General features: G+C 47.0%; 1 protein-coding gene across 3 annotated transcripts in view; it reads right to left on the bottom strand.

The window, feature by feature from the left end:
• The window catches only part of prkar2aa (protein kinase, cAMP-dependent, regulatory, type II, alpha A), a 40175-nt gene that overhangs the window by 12058 nt on the left and 6038 nt on the right, over window positions 1-22079 (bottom strand). For all 3 annotated transcript variants that reach the window (XR_008896367.1, XM_056597293.1, XM_056597304.1), the window contains exon 3: window positions 113-148. Coding sequence is in view for 2 of the 3 variants with exons in the window: in XM_056597293.1 (XP_056453268.1) it covers window positions 113-148 (36 nt within the window). In the remaining variant the exon portion in view is untranslated. The remainder of the gene's footprint in view (window positions 1-112; window positions 149-22079) is intronic.

The following is a 22079-nucleotide window of genomic DNA, read 5'->3' as shown; positions in this document are numbered from 1 at the left end:
AAGACACACGCACATATACACACAGACACTCTGAGGATCCAAACATACACATTCACTCTCTCTCTCTGAGGATCCACACACACACACACACACACACACACACGCGCCTTACCTGACACTCTCCTGTGGAATCTGCTGGGTGGAGGAGCTGCAGAGAGGGAAAGAGAAGGAGAGAAGGAGAAATTTACTTCAGAGTTTTTTTAATAACATCCTGACAACATTGAATGATTGCATGACCCCTTCAATTGCTTGCCCTTAAAATCCTTATTAATGATGGCGTGTGGTATAGGGTTGCACTTGCTTACTCAGGATATACTGTATATATGTGCTGCCAAACAAATAAATAACACCTCATGACCCAATAAAACGAATGAGACAGGAGCACTGAACCAAACCAGTCTGAGAGACAGACCGATAGTTGGAGATGAATACAATGATACAGAACCGAAATGTCCGGAGGGGAACTAAAGATCACAGAGGTTGACAGTTGACAGTGCTGCAGCGTGGTTCAGCCCTGCGTCTAGTTCAGCTATAGACACGTCTGCATGAACCGCAATGACCCCCGGCGTCGCAAACACACACATGAGACACACGCACACCCTCTGCTTCCCACACGCGCAGCTCGAACGGACAGGACGGGTGTAATTGTCTGCGTGTCTCGGCGCCAACGTCCCTGTTGATGAAATAACCGAAAAGCCACAATGTTTACTTATCCAGTGTTATTACCATCCGTCAACGGCAGACAGACGCACACAAGCAGCATCAGAGGGCCCAACACTGTTCTCACACAACAACAAATGAAGCAGACAACGCACATTTTGTCGCACATTATTGAAATATTAACATTCATGTTGACTCGGGGCGCCAAACGTTTCCCTATGCAGTACCTTACGGAGACTGAAGATACTCCCTGCTGCGGTTGGGCGCAACAGAAAACACCCGTAAAACAACAGGAGCAAATCGCCCCGTCACCCTTGTCGTCGGCTTTGTGGCGGCTTCACTGGGGGATGTAGTCCTTTAACCACCCAATGTAATCATTTCTAATGACTATTTATTTGCCTACAAGCGGGCGGTAAACACCTTGCATTGGATCCCAGTGAAGCGAGACAGGGGCGTAACGCTGCTCCTTTATTAGAGCAAAGAGCCGGCTGGGGCCCCAGGCGGGGGATGCATTATTAACCTTAGAGATGAGCCAAAGACCTTCCCTGCACGCCTACAGCTTCCTGCTGCCGTCTGCCGTCTCACAAACACACACACACACACACACACACCTTCTGACGGCCACTTCCACCTGCTCTACTGAGCCAGCATCTCCTGCAGAGAGAGAGAGCTCAGACGCTCATAGGCCAATAGATATTCCAATATGTAGTCCATTATATTCCAATATATAGGCCAAAATGTTATCATATGTTAACATATAATCTGATATATAATTCAATATATAGTCAAATATAATATACAATATATTGTTGAATATATTATCCTGTAATCCAATATAAAATAAATGATATAGTCTAATGCATAATCCAATATTTAGTCCAATATATAGTCCAATATACCCCGGACCATCAATGACGTCCCTTAAAATCCAGTCGCCTATACAACGAATTTGGGAGTATCCTAGTGGGAGGGAGCGTTGTGCGGCATCTGAACTCCATGCATACGCCTCTGCATTCGAGCAGAGTTGGTGGGTGCAACGCCGCACGGAGCCTCGCGGACTCATGAGTCGAGACGTGTAAAAGTTCGAAGAGGTGAACGCAGACTTGGCCTTGTCTCCGACAAGCACCTCGGAGCACGGAGCGGCGTTCCCCACGGCAGCCTGGCAGAACACCTGTGCACCGTATGTTGTTTCATTCTGCTCATGGCTCCAGTAATAGACCATAGACCATAGTCCCTCCAAGAGCAAACTATGTACAATATTTATTGCACACTTATATGTTGTCGGAACATATTAGGTAAAGAGGAAACAATAATAGACGGTATTCTATTATCATATTGTTTAATCACTATTCCATAGTCATTGTCCAAAGATAATTCATGTTCGGTGTGTGTATATATAAACATCAATGTTTGTGTTGAGTTGCGCCAGGAAAACTTGAGTAGATGTATATATAGACGAGTGTGTGTGTGTGTGTGTGTGTGTGTTTGCGTTTGTGGGTGTGATTACAGTACATGTCCATTGTGACTTTATTACTCTGCTGTCAGAGTCTATTAGATAGGCACTGTTAGTACAGAAACCCATGGAACTTCACATGCACACACACACACACACACACACCCCCACCCGCCCACACCCCTGGAGGGTAGCAGACACAAAGACACACTCTGTCTCACACACACACACACAGAGTGTGTGCGGTGTCGAGTCCTGCAGCATTCACCTCATGAACAGACATTTAGCCAGCCGCTGTACACCTCCAGAGCACTAGGGGCCCACTACAACATCAGAGCACCACACAGGCCTGGCCGCCACCCCTTGGGCTGTGTTCTCACTCGATGCGCTGTCAGACATTCCTCCTCGAGATAGTTTGAGCATTTGGGGAGCTAGAGACCACCGAGAAAAAATTCCCTTCAAGGCTGGCTGATGTGTTTCATACCACAGATGTGCCCGTCTGGACGGTCCGTCCCGAACCACTGTTGAAAACACACTGTAGTTCTCGTCTCAAACTACACCTTCTACATCGCCTCAGTGCCTGTCGGTATGTAGGCCAAGTGTCAAGGCCAGACTCGAGCAGACTTAAGACGAGCAAGAGTTTGGATGACAGGCAGCTCTTGAAAGATACAACGAAACGTCGGGTCACTTTGGCTTATCAGGTTAACTGGCCAGAAACCTGGTGGACAAGTCTGTTTGACACGGATACCTCACCAACGTCACATCCCAGCTAGATTTTGAAGGGATTGTATCTTTTCCCTCTTCTTAGCCATTAGCATCAGGAGAGTCCCATCTGGCCTTGGGGCTGTTGGCAACCGATACAGCCACGAGCACTGGTCAGACACGGTAACCAGGGGATCAAACGAGGAGCAGAGCGTTCCTCCTCTATGGTTACACCTCGTGCCGGATCGGAATCCACGGGCAACGGATAAGGGGCACGTTATCCAGGGATAGCGTTGCTCCACGATGTTCAAGTGCATAGATAGATACTGTATGCGAGTACATCTGCACCCTGGTATCAATTCAACCTCAAACTGTAGTGTTTTCACTTCCCACTGATTCTTTTTGTTCTGGTCTCTCTCTCTCTCTCTCTCTCTCTCCATCCTCCTCACACTCTCTCCCTCGCTCGATGTGGCCCGCTCTCGCCCCGTCTCGTTCATTCGCCATTGTTCCCCGTGCGGCTGACACTCCACCCCCAGCTCTCTTCTCGCTCTCCGCCGCCATCACCCTCTTCCTTTTTAATATACACCTCGCCCCCTCAGCAGTCTCCAGGGACCAACCCTTCATCGTCTGCTCGTCTTCCTCCTTCCCCCCCCCCCCCCCTCCTGCCTCCCTGTCTGCTGAACCTTGACTACACCTGGGCCATTGAGGAAACAATCGGATAACACGTTTCATTTCAATACCTCCATACGGAGGATTTCAATCTTAGTTGGTTTTAATTTCAATTATCTGAGTTTAATTTCTTACAGACGGCATAGCCATCGCTCAGCTATAAGCAAGTTAAATGCGATGTGATGATAGGGGTTTTCACGTTTAACGGAGCATGTCTCTGTAGGTGCCAAATACAATTTTAGACCGCTCGTTCCTTTTTGACCAATCAGGGCCACCGTTTCTACTGACTGGTTTGGGGAATTCCACCTGCCTGTCAATCACAGGTGCCTGAAATGCAACACTGATAATGAGAATGCAACACATTCTCATTATCAGTGTGCCTGAAATGCACACTGATAATTAGGGTAATTCATTCACTTAGTCATCCAGCTAGTATAAACCAATAATAATAATTCATACAATGACAGAAGACGCATTATCCAAAATTAAATTACGGGGGAATTTTAGATTAACATCATTAAGGAACAGGTAGGGTTGGAGACAGGTTGTGGGGGTGCCCTAACCACAACACTAGACTATCAAGCCCCTTAGTGCTTTACCATCCCCTCTATGTTGGCGATCACTCCCCTGTTCTCTTGGAAAGCACTGGGAAAACTCAATTCCTCCCAACTTCCACATCCTTTCACCTGCTTCTGTGTAACTGCTGTTCCGACAGTGTGACAACAAGTCTTTTCTTTTTCATACAAACAATAAAAAAATAACACCCTGCACCTGCAGTCATACAGACACACAGTCACACAGACACACAGACACACAGTCACACAGACACACACACTTTTCTCCCCCCTGGCCCCTATGGCACCTATGCTCTGGTTAAACCCAACAGATACATACAGTAAATGGAACCTACTTATTTCCCACGCTTGACACTGGGTTACTAATGCACTTTAACGCAGCCCAACAGCCCCCGCCACCCATCAGCGGCTCACCCCTGGCAACCGCATCACGAGTGGTCTGGAGACGCTGTTTTGTGTCACAACCTCATCAATATGCATTCTAAAGGCGTGTTACCATGCAAACTCCAAGGGGGGGGGGGAGGAGGTCACAGCGCACGGCTCCCAATGGTGCGGGCGGAAATCAGATCACTGTGCATTTATGCATGCAGTCCATGCACTTTAATAACCCTTTATGGCCCTGTGAATACGGGGGGACAAGGTTATCAGGCTGTGAGACAGTAGTCAAAATGTAAACTGTGGAAGCAACAGGTTACTCTTTATAGAGTTTGCTTGTAAAACAAGTGCACTAAGAAGACACGGCGGCTCAGATATAATGTTGAATGGACCAGGGGAGAACCATTAACGGGGAGGAGTCGGAAGAAGGACGTCATTCACTCAGGGTGAGCATCAGATCAAACACACCGCCGTCACGCCCCCACAGCTTGACACGGGACCTGGATGGACTGTTACCAGGTTACCAGCCGTATCCAGGTAACCGGATGGAATCGCATTCAAAGACATCAGGACAGAGAAGCACCAGGTCGCCATTTAATTAGCCGACCGTCGCCGACGGCCACCAGGGTAAAATTATAACTTTCTGTCATAAGTCACTCAGAAACATTTAGTTAATGATAATCATTAACTAAACATTAAGTTAAAAGTCATTAGTTAAAGAGGGAGTCATGATTAACAAAAAAATGAAAATAGATTTTACATGTATAATAATGGGTTAGGGAGTTGGTCCCCTATTTTACCACCAGGAGAGATGTTGATTCGCCATCACAAGCCATGTCTAAATCAACCCTTTAATGACATCACAGGTAGTGGTAGTAGTCCACCCGGATGTCTGATGATATGTCATTCCAACAGTCGGTACAGTACTGCGAGACTAATAACTGAAAATGTGTATTCATGTTGCGATCAGTTCATCATTAGCTCCAGGGTAATAAATGACTTATGACTAGGCGTTATTCCAGTGTGTCCCCCGCCATCAGTGATGAGTCTCCATGCGGGCTCGGGGGGGGGTCACGGTGACATTCCCTCACTTGTCAAGCCAAACCGTAGAGAACACAAGACGGCAGAGAACAAATGTCGGAATGGCACACACACACACACACACCGTCCACAAGTGTGTGTGATTTTGACGTGCTCGTGTGTGCACGTCTGCACGTGGGCACGCACACCTCGGTGCGAAGCGTTCTCCCCCCCGCCCTCGTCACGTGTGGGGGACATCTAGCGTGTGCTTCGGCGGTTGCCTTGGCAACTGAAAACGAGGAAGACCGTATTGCCATAACAACGCTACCACCCCCTCCCTGTCCCAGTCCCACCCCCCGCCCCCCTACCCCCCCTTAACCAGCCCCTAGCCTCTGCTACTCGCTCATCTCGCCAGCTTGTAACAAGTGCCCCAGCCCCACAAACACCACCCCCACCCCCACCTGGGCCATCCTTTTCCATACACCCACTCACTGCCACAAGGGCTTGCAGAGAAAGACTCAGAGATGGAGAGAGAGAGAGAGAGAAAGGGAAATACGCCTGTTGGAAGATGGAATATGGGTAACTGGAAGTCAAGCGAAGCAACCCTCACGTTGAAAAACCCTTGACCGGAGGATGCGGGAGAGAGAGAAAGGGGGAAGACAGGGAGAGCAAGAGGCTCTGTTAATGATGAAAATAATAGTGGTACAAAACAAGAGGAAAAGAGAGTCAGAGAGTAAAATAGTGACATTCAGAAATTAAGCGGGAGACAGACAGACAGAGAAAGAGCAACCCAACAGTCCTTGTAGCGTTTCAATTGATTTCTCTTCATCTGTGTGTGTGTGTGTGTGTGTGTGTGTGTGTGTGTGTGTGTGTGTGTGTGTGTGTGTGTGTGTGTGTGTGTGTGTGTGTGTGTGTGTGTGTGTGTGTGTGTGTGTGTGTAAGTATGGATGCAAATGCGTAAGTATGTGTATGTGTGTGTGTGGCCCGTCAATACACCAGCAATTAGTGCATGGGAGGAAAGGCACAATGATAAAAAACAAAGAGTGCAATGATAACAACAACAATACAAAGCACAAGCGGCTCCGAAAATGCTTCAACCTTCATAATAGCATTACAATGGGGAGCAGTGGGAGCTCAATGGCTACATTAACCTTGCTTGGGCGCCACGCTTGTCCTTTAATAAACACAAAACCTAGCACCACTCACAGCTCTCCCTCCATCTCCCACAACAGGCGGCAGAGACAGAACAACCAAACACCGGTGGATTAATTTAGCCACAAGCCCGGCAGACGTCCAGGCCTCAAGTCTGAATCTGGCAGCGGCGCCAAGCCGTGGAGAGCGGGAAATTAACATCGGCATTCTGTGGGATTTTTCATGTTGGGAGTTTCGACGCTGTCAATAAATGGTGTTAATATGTTTCTTTTTACACCCCATAAATGAACACTTAGTGTTGGTGTCATGTTGCGCCATCCGGCGTCGGATTGTGGACCAACGTTGACGGGGTGATAAATCAAGTCTCTTCATTTCAATCCAGCGGATTTGACGCCGTTTCGTGTTTATGTAAAGCGAATGAGGTGTTCTGTTAGTAATACTGGTTCTCCGGCCGTCTCCCTGCATCGTATTTAAATAAGCCACAATGGCTCTCCGGTACGGCTGGTGAAAGTGAACTCTTGATTGGAAACGGTACACTGCGTCGTACCTCCCGTTAGTCATGGATCACTCAGCCGAGGGTCGCGTGTGTCCCCCTTCCGTCTGTGTCTCCGTGATTCGGAGACGCAGACGTTCCCAACACGTATTTCTCTTATTTCGGCTGGGAAGAAGGGTGATCGTCTGAGTGTGCCGCATCCAAACAACACAAGACAGACGGACAGCTCCGATTCCTTTTGTGGCGCTTTCATTGTGTCGCAGATGAAACAAACACAACAGAGTCGTTCTCTTTGTGTCCTTTTCCCCTCATCTCAGCCGCTCTTCCCTTTATTCTCACCGTCGTCGTCTCAAGGCATCTAGTAGGCACTTCCCATCACCTTGGATGGCGTCTATCTATCTGTTGACGGAGCATTACTGGTGGCTTACGGCACTTCCTACCACAGGGACGTACACGACACAAAGCACCCTTGATGCACCACAGAGGCACCTAACGAGAGGTCGGAAGTGGTCGGGTAGACCACCCTGGTCCCGCCCGCCAACTGCCCGCCCCACCCCCCACGGCCCACGCCTCCCAGTCCACATCAAGTGTTTCCATCGACGGCTACTTGGGAGTAGCTCCCCCTCCCCCACACTATTGTACTAGGATCATTTTCTGCAAGCACCACCGTGCAAATTATTTACATGTCCTCGGACACCGTCAATAAACAGGGGGATAGCGGGAGGTTAAACGCTCAACAAATTAAACACGTGGCTCGTTTCAGAGTCGTCCTTTGACAGCGGCGTGTGTTTTGTAGCCCGGGACCCGACGGGCCGGACCCTATGTCCAGCGACGCGCTCCGGGTTTATGGGTCTGCAGCAGGAGTGGTGTTTGGCGTGGGACAGAGTGCAGACCACCACAGCAGTCAAAAGCAGCCTGTACACACAGCACTGCTGCAGCACTACATGCTGGGCATGCGACAGAACACTGGGCTCTGTGGGTATACTTTAAACGGACTGGTGTCATTTAATAGACGAATATAATAAAAGACAAATATAGTAAACTTTATTGGCCAGTCTCGGCCTACTAAAGTTGTCAACGATATGTCATCACATTAGAAGCATAGAATGCTAGGCTGGTAAAATAAAAAGAATGTAACCTTACTGTGTATTGTAATGACATTTTGCTTAGAACCTTGACGCTGGTTTCATTAATGTTGCTGCTTTAACTCCTTGCTTTTCCTTTTCCGCTATCAGCAAAGAGTTATCCTATCCTATGAATGTCATTTAAAAACGCGCAAATGTGTAATTTTGTCACTAGGTCACCAGTAGCTGTGTCTAAACCAGGCCACGGTCAAGGCAGGAAAAAGCTGAATAGCGTTAATTCTCCGTCCAGATCTTTCATCGTGATCCAAGGATGATGATTGAAGAGAAAAGAGTAAAGGGGAGAGGGAGAGGGAGAGGGAGAGGGAGAGGGAGAGGGAGAGAGAGAAAGAGAGAGAGAGAGAGAGAGAGAGAGAGAAAAGGCCTGTGTGTTCAGTTCTGGTGATTTCATGCTGGTTCCTGGGATTAGGCTGCTGGGTGTCATATGAGAGTCAGCTGGAGATATGAATGAATGAACGAATGACTCAAACAGTCTCTCCGCATCACGGCCTTGCATCAATGTTTCGCTGTGCCGGGGAGCAGGGGGGAGGGGGGGGGTGTGCCTCATGCAGCACAATAAAAGACTCATTCAACTATTCAGCAAAGTACATCATGTTTTTTCATCCCTGTTATATAATAATCCACTCTAACCCAAATAGCATACTCCCTTGTACAGCTGAATATATGACAATGGGTTTGGACTCCCGAGCCGAAAGGTACCGGGTTCGATCCCCAAGGCCCAGTCTTCATTTAGGCGTCCTTGAGAAGGAGACCTTCTTGACCTGGTCTACTCCTTGAGGACCTGTGCATGTTCACCTCGGTTACTTTTGAATAAAAGGCGTCGCGGTAAGACGCTTTTGAAAGAGACATCTGCATGAATACAAAGTGGTATAGTTAACAAACGTAGGCTACTGATATTCCTTGTTTCTTCGGCCCCCGCACAGAGCCTTGATAGTGTTGTCACTTATGCCCAATCCAATCAAATCCTGAAGAATCTAAAGAGCACGCAGGGATCATATGGAGAGAGGAGGACTGATTGTTTTGCCTACAGCCATTTTACGACCAGAGTGCGCAAGTTTACACAAGTTTAGATTACATTGTCGTGTTACCTTCCCTGCAAGCATGGAGAAGGGGAACATGCAGAAGGCCATACTGTTGCCACTTGCCACCCAGACAACGGCCACCGCATTTACACCCATTACACAAGCACACGCACACACACACATACACCATTCTTCTGACGCAGGAGGCCCTGCTGCCGCACCTACCGCTTCCAACTCTCTCTGTAGCAGGCCTCTGTCGGGTTAGTGAAACAACAGTGTTTCTTTCAGCTAATGAAACAGTCTCTCCATCTCTCACAATCAGCCACACAACCTCTCGGTCAAAGCAACACACTCTCCCTCCACCACCAAGGCCTCTATAGGCTCTCTCTCCCTATTGTATATCTCTCTCCCCCTCCATGCCGAGAATACAATCTCTTCAGTCAAATCCCCCCCCCCCCCCGACTGTCACCAAGTTCATTCTCACCCCCCAACCGAGCATGATAATTCTTATGGCTCTCTATTTTCTGCCTATCTGTCCCTCGTTCTTCCAACGGGTTCTCTCGGTCCTGCACTGTAATCCACCATGTATCTCCCACTCTCTCTCCCTCTTCCCCCCCTCCCTTGATCCCATTCTCCGGCAGACTAAAGTCCTTAAAAGGAAGCGGCCCGGTCCTGTTTAGAGCCGGGCTCCTTTAACTCGTTCGTGACATCACAGGGCCCTGATGCTGCGGTGATGGTTAACTCCTTCCTACCGGTGCTGGTTAACTCCTTGCTACCAGTGCTGGTTAACTCCTTCCTACCGGCGCTGGTTAACTCCTTCCTACCGCCGCTGGTTAACTCCTTCCTACCGGCGCTGGTGAACTCCTTCCTACCGCCGCTGGTTAACTCCTTCCTACCGGCGCTGGTGAACTCCTTCCTACCGCCGCTGGTTAACTCCTTCCTACCGCCGCTGGTTAACTCCTTCCTACCGCCGCTGGTTAACTCCTTCCTACCGGCGCTGGTGAACTCCTTCCTACCGCCGCTGGTTAACTCCTTCCTACCTTACAGTTTGTCTTCTGGTGGCATTGCTCACACACAAAAAGTTGGGATTGAAGAATCGTACCACCAAATTATTTCTGAATGAACCTTTCTGCTTCCATCAAACATTAAATGACCAACATGCAGTACTACGACTTTCTGGTTTACATTAGTTAAAAGTCACAATTATCATCAAGTCAATATTTTAACAGATCTTTGGCACGTTTTGTTTTACATCAATCAACTGTCTACCATCGTTAGTTTTGAAAATAGTGTTCCAAATGCCAGGTATTGTTCTACCCCTATCATGTGCAGAGAGTGATGTGGCAATAGTGTGTCTGGAGCGTGTGCTTCACTGAGCAGCAGACGATAAGCAGGCCCTGGGGGGGGGCACCTGTTCTGACTATGAACAAGAGAGAGAGATACAGAGAGAGAGAGATACAGAGAGAGATACAGAGAGAGAGAGAAACAGATACAAAGAGAGACACAGAGAGAGGTAATGCTTTGGTAACACTGTTTGGTTTACCACAATAGTCATGCCAATAAAGCTTTTTTTTAATTTTTGAGAGATAGAGCGAGAGCGAGAGCGAGCGAGAGAGAGAGAGAGAGAAAACCACAACAAGCCAGACCCTACTGCTCCTCAAGATACCCCGACATTCTGACAGACATTTCAAACTGTCCTCCATTCTATTGGCTGAGCACGAGTGAGTTTGAGGATTGTTGCCAACGCAGCCATACACACAAAAACACATGCACGCACGCACATGCCATCAGTGAACAGACGTCAATGGGGAAATTGAAAGGGTTGAAGGTGTGGACGCGTCACTGCGGGTAGCAGTGGAGGCCACGCCCCCCCTGACGAGCAGACACTGGGGCTTGTAACCATATAGTCATATCGCCGGTAATCATCAACATTTTATGAGCTAGGTACTACTTAACCCAGCGGCGCTGACGCACGAGCGACACTCTTTCAGGGTCAGCCCGGCGCACCAATTGTTGCTTATCTCTTCAACGGCCTGACCGCGGCTCAACCACTTCCTGTACAGGTGTTGTGCTGCTGAGAGAACTTACGACGGAGACGCAGGCAGGCGGGGGGGGGGGGAAGTCATACAACGTCCCCAGTTCCCCCCACTTCTATCTGGGTGATGGGAAACAGTTCCCTGATAAAGTACAACAATTGTGGTGGAACAAAAGGCTCTGTGAGAGGGAGGAATTCAGCCAGCACACCGGCGGGCGAGAGCGCTATCAGTTTGAACCGGCCTGACTGATAGTGTCGCCGGTGCTGTCGTAATGTTATTGGTTAACGAGATCTGAATCATCCCGGAGCACTAAAAGCGATAGGAACTTCTGTGGTCACAAGACGTGACAGTGGTGGGCTCTGTGAAAGGATTGATCTTGAGCACAACGTGACACGATGAATACAGTCATGCAGAGAATTGTTCGGACAAAAGTGTGTGTGTGTGTGTGTGTGTGTGTGTGTGTGTGTGTGTGTGTGTGTGTGTGTGTGTGTGTGTGTGTGTGTGTGTGTGTGTGTGTGTGTGTGTGTGTGTGTGTGTGTGTGTGTGTGTCATTTGGCACACAAACTACCATGCAAACGAAAAGAGCAAAAGATTACAAAAGACACTATACCGGATTCTCAACTTTCACTTTGATTTGAATTCAACTTCCTTTGCATCGATATTTACATGAGCACAATTTAATCCCTGCAACATGGGTAAATCCACTCAACCATCAATTCTGATCAGATAAACGAGCCAACTCAGTGAGCCCATCACACTTCACACCGCAGTGGTCAACAGCTACATTTTACACAGGGGGGAGAGAAACTAGTTGTATCCTGGAACTTATTAAAAGGCCTGGGGTTAATCAATAGGAAAGCATTCGCCCTGATTATCATGAAACCGGATGACGTAGACTCTTCACCAGTTAAAGAATGAGTCAACAACTGTCGAGAAATTGGTCAATGTCGTCAAGTAATAGCATGTTTATTTTTGGTAACACAGTTTCAAAATAGTCATTAGTTCCAGATAACAGTAAATGCATAGTGTTATTTAGGTGTTCTGGTGTATGCTTTATTTGCAAAATTATAGACTAGATCAAGATAATCACTGTTTGCTGCCCTAGCCATAACAGAACTGGAATTATCAATGGAGGAACATAGCATAGCACCTGTATAATGTGACAGAACAAAATGTCAACAGGAGGATTTCTATGGTCTGGCATCGAGCTTATATGATTTGTCTGAGGATGGGGTTGCTATGAGCATTTGGCAGGGAGCCCCTTTAAATACTCAAACTGGAACAAGGACCAGTATATCAATCAGGCTAGGGCTCTTTTAACGCGATAGAGGAGAACCAGGCCATGCCCCAAATAATCCAACACAGGTGAAGAAGACCGGTTAGTTTAAGTTACCAGACCCCAGAGACTACTACAATACATAATGGAATCACTTTCAGACATTAACCTACTGGATATGGAGCCGAATCTGTTACAAACAAAGCCTTTAACAAAGTTGGGCCTGGATCCCAAAAATGTGGGCCAGATTTTGTCTCCTCTCCAGCGTGACAGGGCTGCGATTTATTTATTTGCCTATTTCAAATGTTGGTTCCCACCGGGGAAGGGGGGAAAAAAAAGTTGCAGAATCCATTGGCTACCAATGGAACGACAGAAGGCTTAGCCGCTGAACACAGTAGCTACTAGTCCTCCAGAGAGGGCCTGCGTGCAGCGAAATGTTCACCAGCGGAAAGGCATTAGCCGGCCACCCGCAGGGCGAAGAAAGCTAGGCTCTCTCATCAAACCACTGGGGTGTAACATAAACAAGTTCAATCTGGCCTCCTCCTTTGTGACCATTTACAGTCACAAAAGAACTCCCAAACCTCCTCATTCTCATGCTACCGGTGTGAAAAACAAGCACGTTAGCTGGCTCGTCGCTACAAAACACGCCCGCATCAGGATGGCAACTGACACCATCAAGGACCGGTGTTCTCAGCTCCCCTAATTACCTTTAGCTGACAATTAGTGCTAAAACCCCAAACTCAAATAGAGCTTGAATCCCCTGCAGAGTGTAAATAAGGCAAACGAGACGCGTTTCCGTCTTCTCAATGTCTGCACCGGCATAGCAACAAGCAGACCCCGGCAGACTGGGAAGCGCCCTGCATCTAAATCCAGCCGCGGATTCAGGGGCAGACAAGGCCCGACTTGTGCTCCCTTGCTCCACTTTCTGTTTTTATTGCCCTCTCTGTCCTCCTCAATGGTGTTGCTTTAGCTAGCGTGTGAGGCTAGCCTTCGATGAGACACACGATACAAGAGTGAAACAAAAGAGCATCAAAGCTGGTAAAACAAATAAACGTGTGTTGGAACACAGTGATGCAGCCGTGCAGCGGTATCAAGCTATATAATCAAAGACATGTGTGAGGGGGGGAGGGGCCAGGAGAGGGGACCCAATGGGAGCAGGAGGAGGACGGAGGAGGGGTGAACTCTTGGTGACCCTGTGCTTTTCCTTATCTGGGTGCTGATTAGACGAGGTCGCCGCCCATCACACTATACCCCAGCTGCAATTCGCCAGGAGGAGTTTAAAGGCCGACAGCGTCAGACAGCCCGTGTCGTCTCCATGGTGACCGTGACCACACACAAGGCTGGGGCAAGACAAACCAATCACATGCGTCCTCAGAAATGGCTATTAAAAAGGTGAGAAGGACATTTCAGCAACATTAAAAACACGGTTTCCACCATACGTTCTAGTGAAGTCTCTTATGTAGACAAAAATGTTGGTCAGAATTAACATATAATATCCCAAGCTATTTAAATCAATAAAGCATCAAGCCTTTAATAAGGACATATTGTAAACCTTCAGAAGGTTGCAAAATTCCGCACATGAATGCTCCTTAAATAATAATAAAATAGTTTGATCTGCTTCACACAAACTAGCATAGCCGGCCGGACTGCTTTCTAGTCCACTTCCTTTGATCGGGCCACATTTCTGACAGCCCCACCACGAGGAATCCATTAATTGAGCAACGCGACGGCCCTTTCAGACGTGTTACCTCACAAACATTCCAGACCTCAAGCACTGCTGGCCCCAGACCGGAGCACAGAGAGCCCGGGATGAACCTTAATCTGGGAGCGCAGACCCTTCAGCAGAGTGCTAGGAGCCATCGCTGAGCCAAGCCGCTGAACTCTGATTGGTTCAGACCGTATTGGCGTAGCAGATAAATTGTGACCAACGTGCGGTCACGATTCTCTAGGCAGGCCCCCCATGTTGGTGAGGAAGCACAGGCGGGCAGAATACTTCCATGGCTGCATTAAACCAGCTAGAGGTGGACATGGCCAGTGAGTTCCTGAGCGTGTCACCTGTGGATGACATCGAAACATTTTTGAGGGTTGATTGATTGAAAGCCCAAGAGGTATGACTGGTTTCTTTCCTCTGTGTTGGACAAAGCCATGCCAAAGAGGGGAAGGAGGTTTACGCAGTGAGTAGTTATGGTTTACACAGGGAGACTAGTTATAGTTCCTACTGAGAGATTAGTTAAGGGTCTCACAGATGGGTGGGTTTGACAGCTGCTTCAACTGGCAGCTCACACGTGAAGGTAAGGCCAGCCAAAAATACGGGGGACAAAGTGTCCTGGACTGTATGAAACATAATCAAATATAATATTGTAAAGGGGACCGTGTGAAACATATTAAATATATTATTGAAAAGGGGTCTTAAATCACAGTCAGTCATGCATTTGGATACGTGTTAGATGTGGAAAAAGAATGATGAATGGACGTCTTCCATTCTGCTTTTCGTCATGGTTAACACCCCCCCCCCACACTTTTTTTTCTACTTCATTTCACTCCCTTCCATCCCTCCCGTTTTTCTCTCCCTCTCCTCCCACTCACTCCCTCCCTCACTCTGCCCTGTAAGCTTCTTGAATAACCCCTTCCCTCTCTCTCTCTCTGGCCCTCCCTCCCTAATCCAGGCGTCCTAATGAGATTGGACCTGTACACAGGCTCTGATGCAGCACGCAGTCAAACAGCCGGGCCGGAGGGGACAGGACGGCTGATGGATGGGTACTGACAGACGGACGGGGCTGCCTGTCAATACCTCACAATGAGACGAGAGTGAGAGGTCTTAAAATAAAAAAACGAAAATGGCCCAGCAGATAAGCAGTGGGTGACATTCAGAGGCTGCATGCCGCGTATGTTCAGGACTTTTCTTATCCATTATTTACTGACGCCCCCCTTAGTGAGAGTATTAGTAGGCGTAGGCGTAGCCTCACTTTGCAACCCCTATGCGGATGACCAGCACGGACCCATGTCAGAACCCGGTACAAGCCGATGCCTGGATAGAAATAATCCACTGAATCATCCCCCATATGCTTTCAGAAGGACGATACATTTTTGTCTCAATCACAGGGGTTATGTGCTACAGCTCGGTTAGGAACTGGGAAATATCCGGAGCTTGACTTGGAGATGGAGAAGGTCACGGTAAGTCCGGAAGACCAGCACGGAAGAGAAGTGCGAATAAAGACCCAGAGAGAGGCGGCGGTGGTATTCACGATAGTGATCCAGCATACACTTTGATCTAAAGTGGCTCCGAGTCAATTTACCGTATTTTCCGGACTATAAGTCGCGGTTTTTTTGTAGTTTGGCTTGCCCTGCGACTTATATTTCGAAGCGACTTATATGCCAAAATTGTGCGTACATAATCTTCGGCCGCAAGATGGCACCGTCATTCATTAGGCCTACAACTGAACGCTGCAAGCCTACTGCACCACCGAATAAATTATATTCTCGTCGTCATCGTCCTCAATGTCCTCCGGTTCAACCAAAGCTACCCCAGCCTTAGCTGCAATGTTGTGCAACATAGCTGTCACACATATCACAGCGCATGACTTGGCCGGCGAAAACTGGAGCCCTCCGCTGGACTTGTGAAGGCATCTAGCGCAAGTTGCGCAACTTCCACCTCCCGATCGTGCGCTCAGGTTTAGGACCGCGGCGCATACGCGTCCGGTGGAATCCCGGCGGTGTCACTGAATTCGGTATACTCTCAGAACTACGAGTGGGACCGACACACCTATATTCCTATTGCAATTTTATTCAGTCTCTCCAGACTAAACGTTATTGTTTAAATGTTTAAAAATAGATGCGACTTATACACCGATGCGACGTATATATGTTTTTTTCCTCGTCATGGAGCATTTTTTGACTGATGCGACTAATACTCGGGAGCGACGTATAGTCCGGAAAATACGGTAGATAGTGTGCAGTCCCTGAAGGAGCAGGTGGGGCTTAGACGTCAGGCTACAGGTGGGAATGGAACACAGTGCGTTTCAGTGACACTGTCCTGTGGTTGATAAGAGAAGCAGACACCGAGGGAATCCAAAATGGAGAATTTTTTTTAAAATGAACAATGTATTAAAAACGAGAGACAAAAAACGAAAGAGTCCGAGAGAAGGCGGTGAAGCCATCTGAACGTCCAGCAGGACCGGGGGAGAGGGCACTGCCACGGATGGACTGCCCGCGACCCCCCACCCACACGCCCTTGATTTCCTGATTTTCAAACCGTGACACCGGAGAGAGTGAGGGGACGAATGAGGAAGTGCCAAGGTTCAAATGATGCCTATCATGCATACACAGCACAGCCTTGGTTTGGACCTGCTGTATTTCAATGTTAACCGTTTAGTGGCCATGTAGTACGTGTCTGGAGAATTAGTCATTTTAGTCGCTTGCGTTAATAACTTGCGTTGCGTGCCCTTTGGTTTGAGAATGCAAAGAGACAGCTGGGAAATGTATCGGGAGAAATTGAGGTGTTTCTTGTGTTTCTATGTTCCGTGGGAGATGAGATGCATATGCTTGAACCTATTCAGTAGGTTATCTGCAACCCGTCTGATATAAAGAAAACATTGTATGAGAACATTGTTTCAGCCGTAGTTCTGATGGTTTTCTAATAAATCCCATGTGACCAAGGGCCTGGGCTTGTGGGGTTAACAACCAGGGAGGGAAGGCCAGAGTGAGAGTCCCTGGAAGTAGAAGAAATAAACTAGACGAGTCAGCAACCATGGAGCCGACAGGGAGAGACACAAGAAGAGCCGATTCAGAAAGAAAAGCAAGGAACATAGAAACGAAGTAAAAGCAGGACCCTAATTAAAAAAGAGTAATATATATGAATATAAAGTGTAACCCCTTTTTTCTTTTTTTTGTTGGTAAAAATCATTTGTGATGACAAACGCAAAGATAATGATATACACTGCTGGTGTAGCTCCAACTGACAAGGGGACATTTAAGAGAATCGTCGTAATAGGCTCAAGGCTTTGACCAGCGATAGATTAGCCTGCAAGCACACACACACACACACACCCACACACACACACACTTTTCAGCTTGCAAATGAGGTCACCTGTTGCACAATATTCAAAGCGGCACGTGACTAGGCGCACGCGCACACACACACACACACACACACACACACACACACACACACACACACACACACACACACACACACACACACACACACACACACACACACACACACACAGTCAATGAAGTTTCTACCTACTTACATAGGAGCACAAAACACTATTTGTTTATTCATATAGGCATAGCACTGATGGTTAAAATTGAATAACTCAGTTATAGCCTCTTAGGGCCAAGTACCCCCCCCCCTCCCACCAAAAGAAAATGAGAATTACCATAAAATAACAACTAATATACAACAAGTGGGAGAAGCATTCAGAAAGACCATAACCTTTCCCAAGTTCTGGAGATTTATTCCACATTCTCAATGTCCCGTCACCAAGAACTTCCCTGAAGTCAGCAACTCTCTATGAAAACAAGCAAACACCAGGGAACAAGAATATCTCCATGCATATCTCATACTTGATCACAAATGTTTATACAAAATAGTATACAAACTACTGCCAACCATGTCAAGCCAGCCAGCTCTGCTTGTGCTTAGCCTTAGCTTGTGCTTAGCCTTAGCTTGTGCTTAGCCTTAGCTTGTCCGCCTAAGGTTTTGAGTGTGAGTGCTTTGGAGACATTGCGGAAATGTTCACGCTCATTGAATTGCACGTGGCGAGACGGAGACGCCGGGTTATCCAATGGCGGTCAGGTCAGTGGAGACGCGTGTTTAAAGTCAGTTGTGACTGTGATCGTCTCAGACATTATCTGGACATCTCCCAAGAGAAGATCAGTCGCCTGACTGAGGGCCAGGCTGACTGGCAGCAGGTGGGGCGAGATGGGGGGGAGGAGAGACACAGAGAAAGAGAGCCCATAATAATATGCACGGTAGAGAACCCTACTTAAAAGGATCAAACCAGCAGCAATGTGACGTGGGTCTCTATGCACTGAGAGACCAAGCCAATCCGGAGTCCTGTAAACCAGTGGACGGCTATTGGTTTCCTGTCACGTCAATGGTGGTAGTGGTTTCTGCCAACCCCAAACTAATTTGTCTTGATTCATTAGTGGCTGAATTTACCGAATGGATCTGTATATTCACTGCACCATCACAAGTTAAAAGAGGCGGTGAACAGCTGTTTAGTGCTTTAGCTATGCTAAAATACTGCAAAATACTACCGGCTTATCGCTGGCTCATGGGACTGGGGAGTGGGTCTGGCTGAATATGGAGCAAGCTAGATTGACACTTCTCTGTCCGATGGGCTCAAGCTGTCGGAAGCAAAACAGCATGTTGTCAGTGTTCTTCTGATTACCGGCGATATAAAATGCATGGATATCAATTCGACACGCACCCCATGTGGGCATGTTGAGTATTATAGAGGGCCATTGTCCACACTCCTCTTGCCAAAATGTCAAGAGAAACATGCTTTGTAAATGTCACTCTTTCCAAATGCTTTCCAGATAAGCATGAACTGCTCCACAAAAACAACGTTGGTGAACTGAATAGTTGGCAGCGATTTGTTGAAAGAAAAAAAAAGATTTGCTTAAAATCTATAATCTGCTAACAAGCTCTCCTTTGGACTCGTACGTGATTGGCTCGCCTACGTCACTCAGCGTTGTCTGCGTAGGGACAGGCGTAAACACTGCATTGTGTAATTAAGGGCATTGTTTTACATGACGGCATCAGGGTGGGACTGGTGGGACCTTTTTTCACGAGCTGTGTTTAACTCGAGATGAAGTCATTTAATTACCAACAAAATAGTTATTAGCCCTATCACAACACATACAATTAAGTCATTCAGCCAACACTTGTATCATAATGACGCAGAGCCGATTGTTTTTACTGTTCAGGAGCAGGTAGGATCCTGAGATCTTGCAGGCTGATGTCAGTATTAGGTAGACTGCGGACATCCCGGCCAGAACCGAGAAACTTCCGGCCAACACCCACTTGACTGACCCGCTCACTTTAGACCCTTAAACATGTTCCTCAGTGATCTTTTTTCCGACAGGTGGTTCCAACAAAGCGACGATCATTAGTCAGAGATGCTCCCGAGCACTTTCCAAAGACGAATCTCAAAGAGCATAGTGAGCTGCGCACCATCGGTTGCCCTGACAGCCAGCATATCTGGCCCAACACACTGCTCGTCGTCTCCGAGTACCACTACTAAAAACAAGTTCAAGCACGCCATAGTATTGTTGGTGAAAGATAATTGACTTAGATGTCTGTTCAAGCGTTAAATAAATCCAGAATACTAATGATTGTAGTGTCGACATTGGTACATGACGTGTTGAGTCAACAGATTTAGAATTGACAAGGTGTGCTGATCGTATTTATTTAGGCGGGAGATGTAATGGTTCATTATCACATTACGGTAAGCGGGGCACAAAGACAGCAGCATAATGTATTTCAATGCCGATGGCTCGTCTCCATTTCAGTGACACACAACAGAAGCATTCCCACTTCCTTCCCAGACTACACAACATACCCAGGGGACATGAGATTGAGTGCAGAGTTCCCAAACGCAACCAACTCATTACAATATGCTTCTTTGGAAATCCTTATTTTTTTTTAATACAATCTCTACTGTAGGTCAAGAGAAATGCAAAATTTCCCAGAATAAGGCTTCACACCAATGACCATTATGTCTTGGGAACAATAGTTTATGAGGCCAGTTGCAGTTGTAGTCGCAGATCAGGAAGAGGAGCTGTTACCAATAGTGTGTCTTCATTAAAGCCCCTCACAGGCCTCCACTAACGCATACCCACATTCAACATCCGAGTGTCAGTGGACAGCAAGACTGTTGACAAAACAGATCAGAAAACATTCATGTCTGTAACATAATCAATAAATGCAAGAAAGGACCAATAATTGAAAAGGACACACAAATATGGCCAGTGGATAAATCAAACAATGTTTGACCTTGCGAGAATGGGTTGAATGTCAGATTTCTTTCGAAATGCTTCGACTAGGGAGCACTTTTAACACTCACTATTGTAATACACATCTCCACCAGAAACCCACCACAAATATCTGCAATAAAAGAAGGTCTGAAATGAGTAAATATCTTCTTCGTATCTTACAGACCAACATTAATGAGGAAATAACGGACTGTGTTTCGTCATTTCCCCCTTGCCAACATAAAAGGCAACCAGTGTCAACATTTTTATTTCTATAACATTTGATATAATGGATGCATATCATCTGGCAAAATAGGAATTATACAATAAAAGTTAATATTATCAGCAACACTACAAATTTTCTTCTTTGTCTCTTGCCCCGACGTGGTTCATCTTTCCTGTCCTGACGCCTCTATTCATACCCTGTTGTCCTGCATATGAACCATCCCTGGTTTAATACAAAGAATCTCACATGGGACTGTCCTTTCTCCTCACCCCCGTGTTCTCTCTCCTCCAAGACGAATGCCACCCAGGTCTCTGTTCCTCCCGTGGTACTGAGACTTGTTTTGCTAGATGATCACGGAGAAGACTGACATGGGTGGTGCAATGACTAGAGAAACAAATTCCTTGGTTCGCTAGATGACTAGAGTATTAAATGCTTTGGTTCGCTTAATGAAACCGCGCTACAAATGACTTAGTTCACTTAATGACCCAAGTTATAAATGACCTAGGTTGCTCTGGAGTGTTTCTACACAGAAGCCCGGACCTTTCAGTGTATTTGCATTTTTTTAAAACATCCTAAAAACCTTGCATGAATCAGAGGATCGACGTCCCTGGCTGTCAATTGAAATAACAAGCCGCCCTCGTTATCTTGTCAGCACTCGAGCTCCATTTCATTCGTTTGATTGATATAACAATGCTTAATTTCGATTAAAACAAAGGAGCATTATGCACCAGGGTTTTGTAATGCCAATGAATGATTCATTAGCATAGTTAGAGAGCACAAATCTCCCCATAGGAGAGAGCTATGGTAGTTTGGTTGGAGGAAATGTTAAGCAGCTTAGGCCTTTGCAGTGATCCTGGTTGCCGAATTAAAACTGCACAAGTTGGGCAGAAATTAGCAAAGAAATGGGTGCTATTTTGTCAAGAGACCATAAGAGTACATTAGATAACAGCCATCTGGTTTATTCAAATGTCTGGCGTAAAGCAAACTTTCTAATCTCAATGCAGCAATATCCTGTAAATACAAAAACAGGGGATTAAGAGCACAGTGGTGACTAATGAAAACGGTATGACTGTCATAGAGTGAAGCAGGATGGCTTTTCTCCTCAAAAAGGACAAATGGATATCAGATACAAAAGCCATTTCTGTGTTACACAAGTATACATAATTCCCCTTGTTTACTAGAAGCTACTCCAACTAATTAAATCGTAATCCTTTGCCGGGCCAATGTTCCTTCTCCCAACTGAGACCTGTTGTCTCTCCTAACTCAATAAAGGTATTCCCTTAAAGCGGGCTACT

The sequence above is a fragment of the Gadus chalcogrammus genome, chromosome 1 (genome assembly GCF_026213295.1).
Source record: "Gadus chalcogrammus isolate NIFS_2021 chromosome 1, NIFS_Gcha_1.0, whole genome shotgun sequence".
NCBI classification, from domain to species: Eukaryota; Metazoa; Chordata; class Actinopteri; order Gadiformes; family Gadidae; genus Gadus; species Gadus chalcogrammus.
The sequence above is the reverse complement of the archived record's forward strand: the minus strand, read 5'-3'. Positions and strand labels throughout refer to the sequence as shown.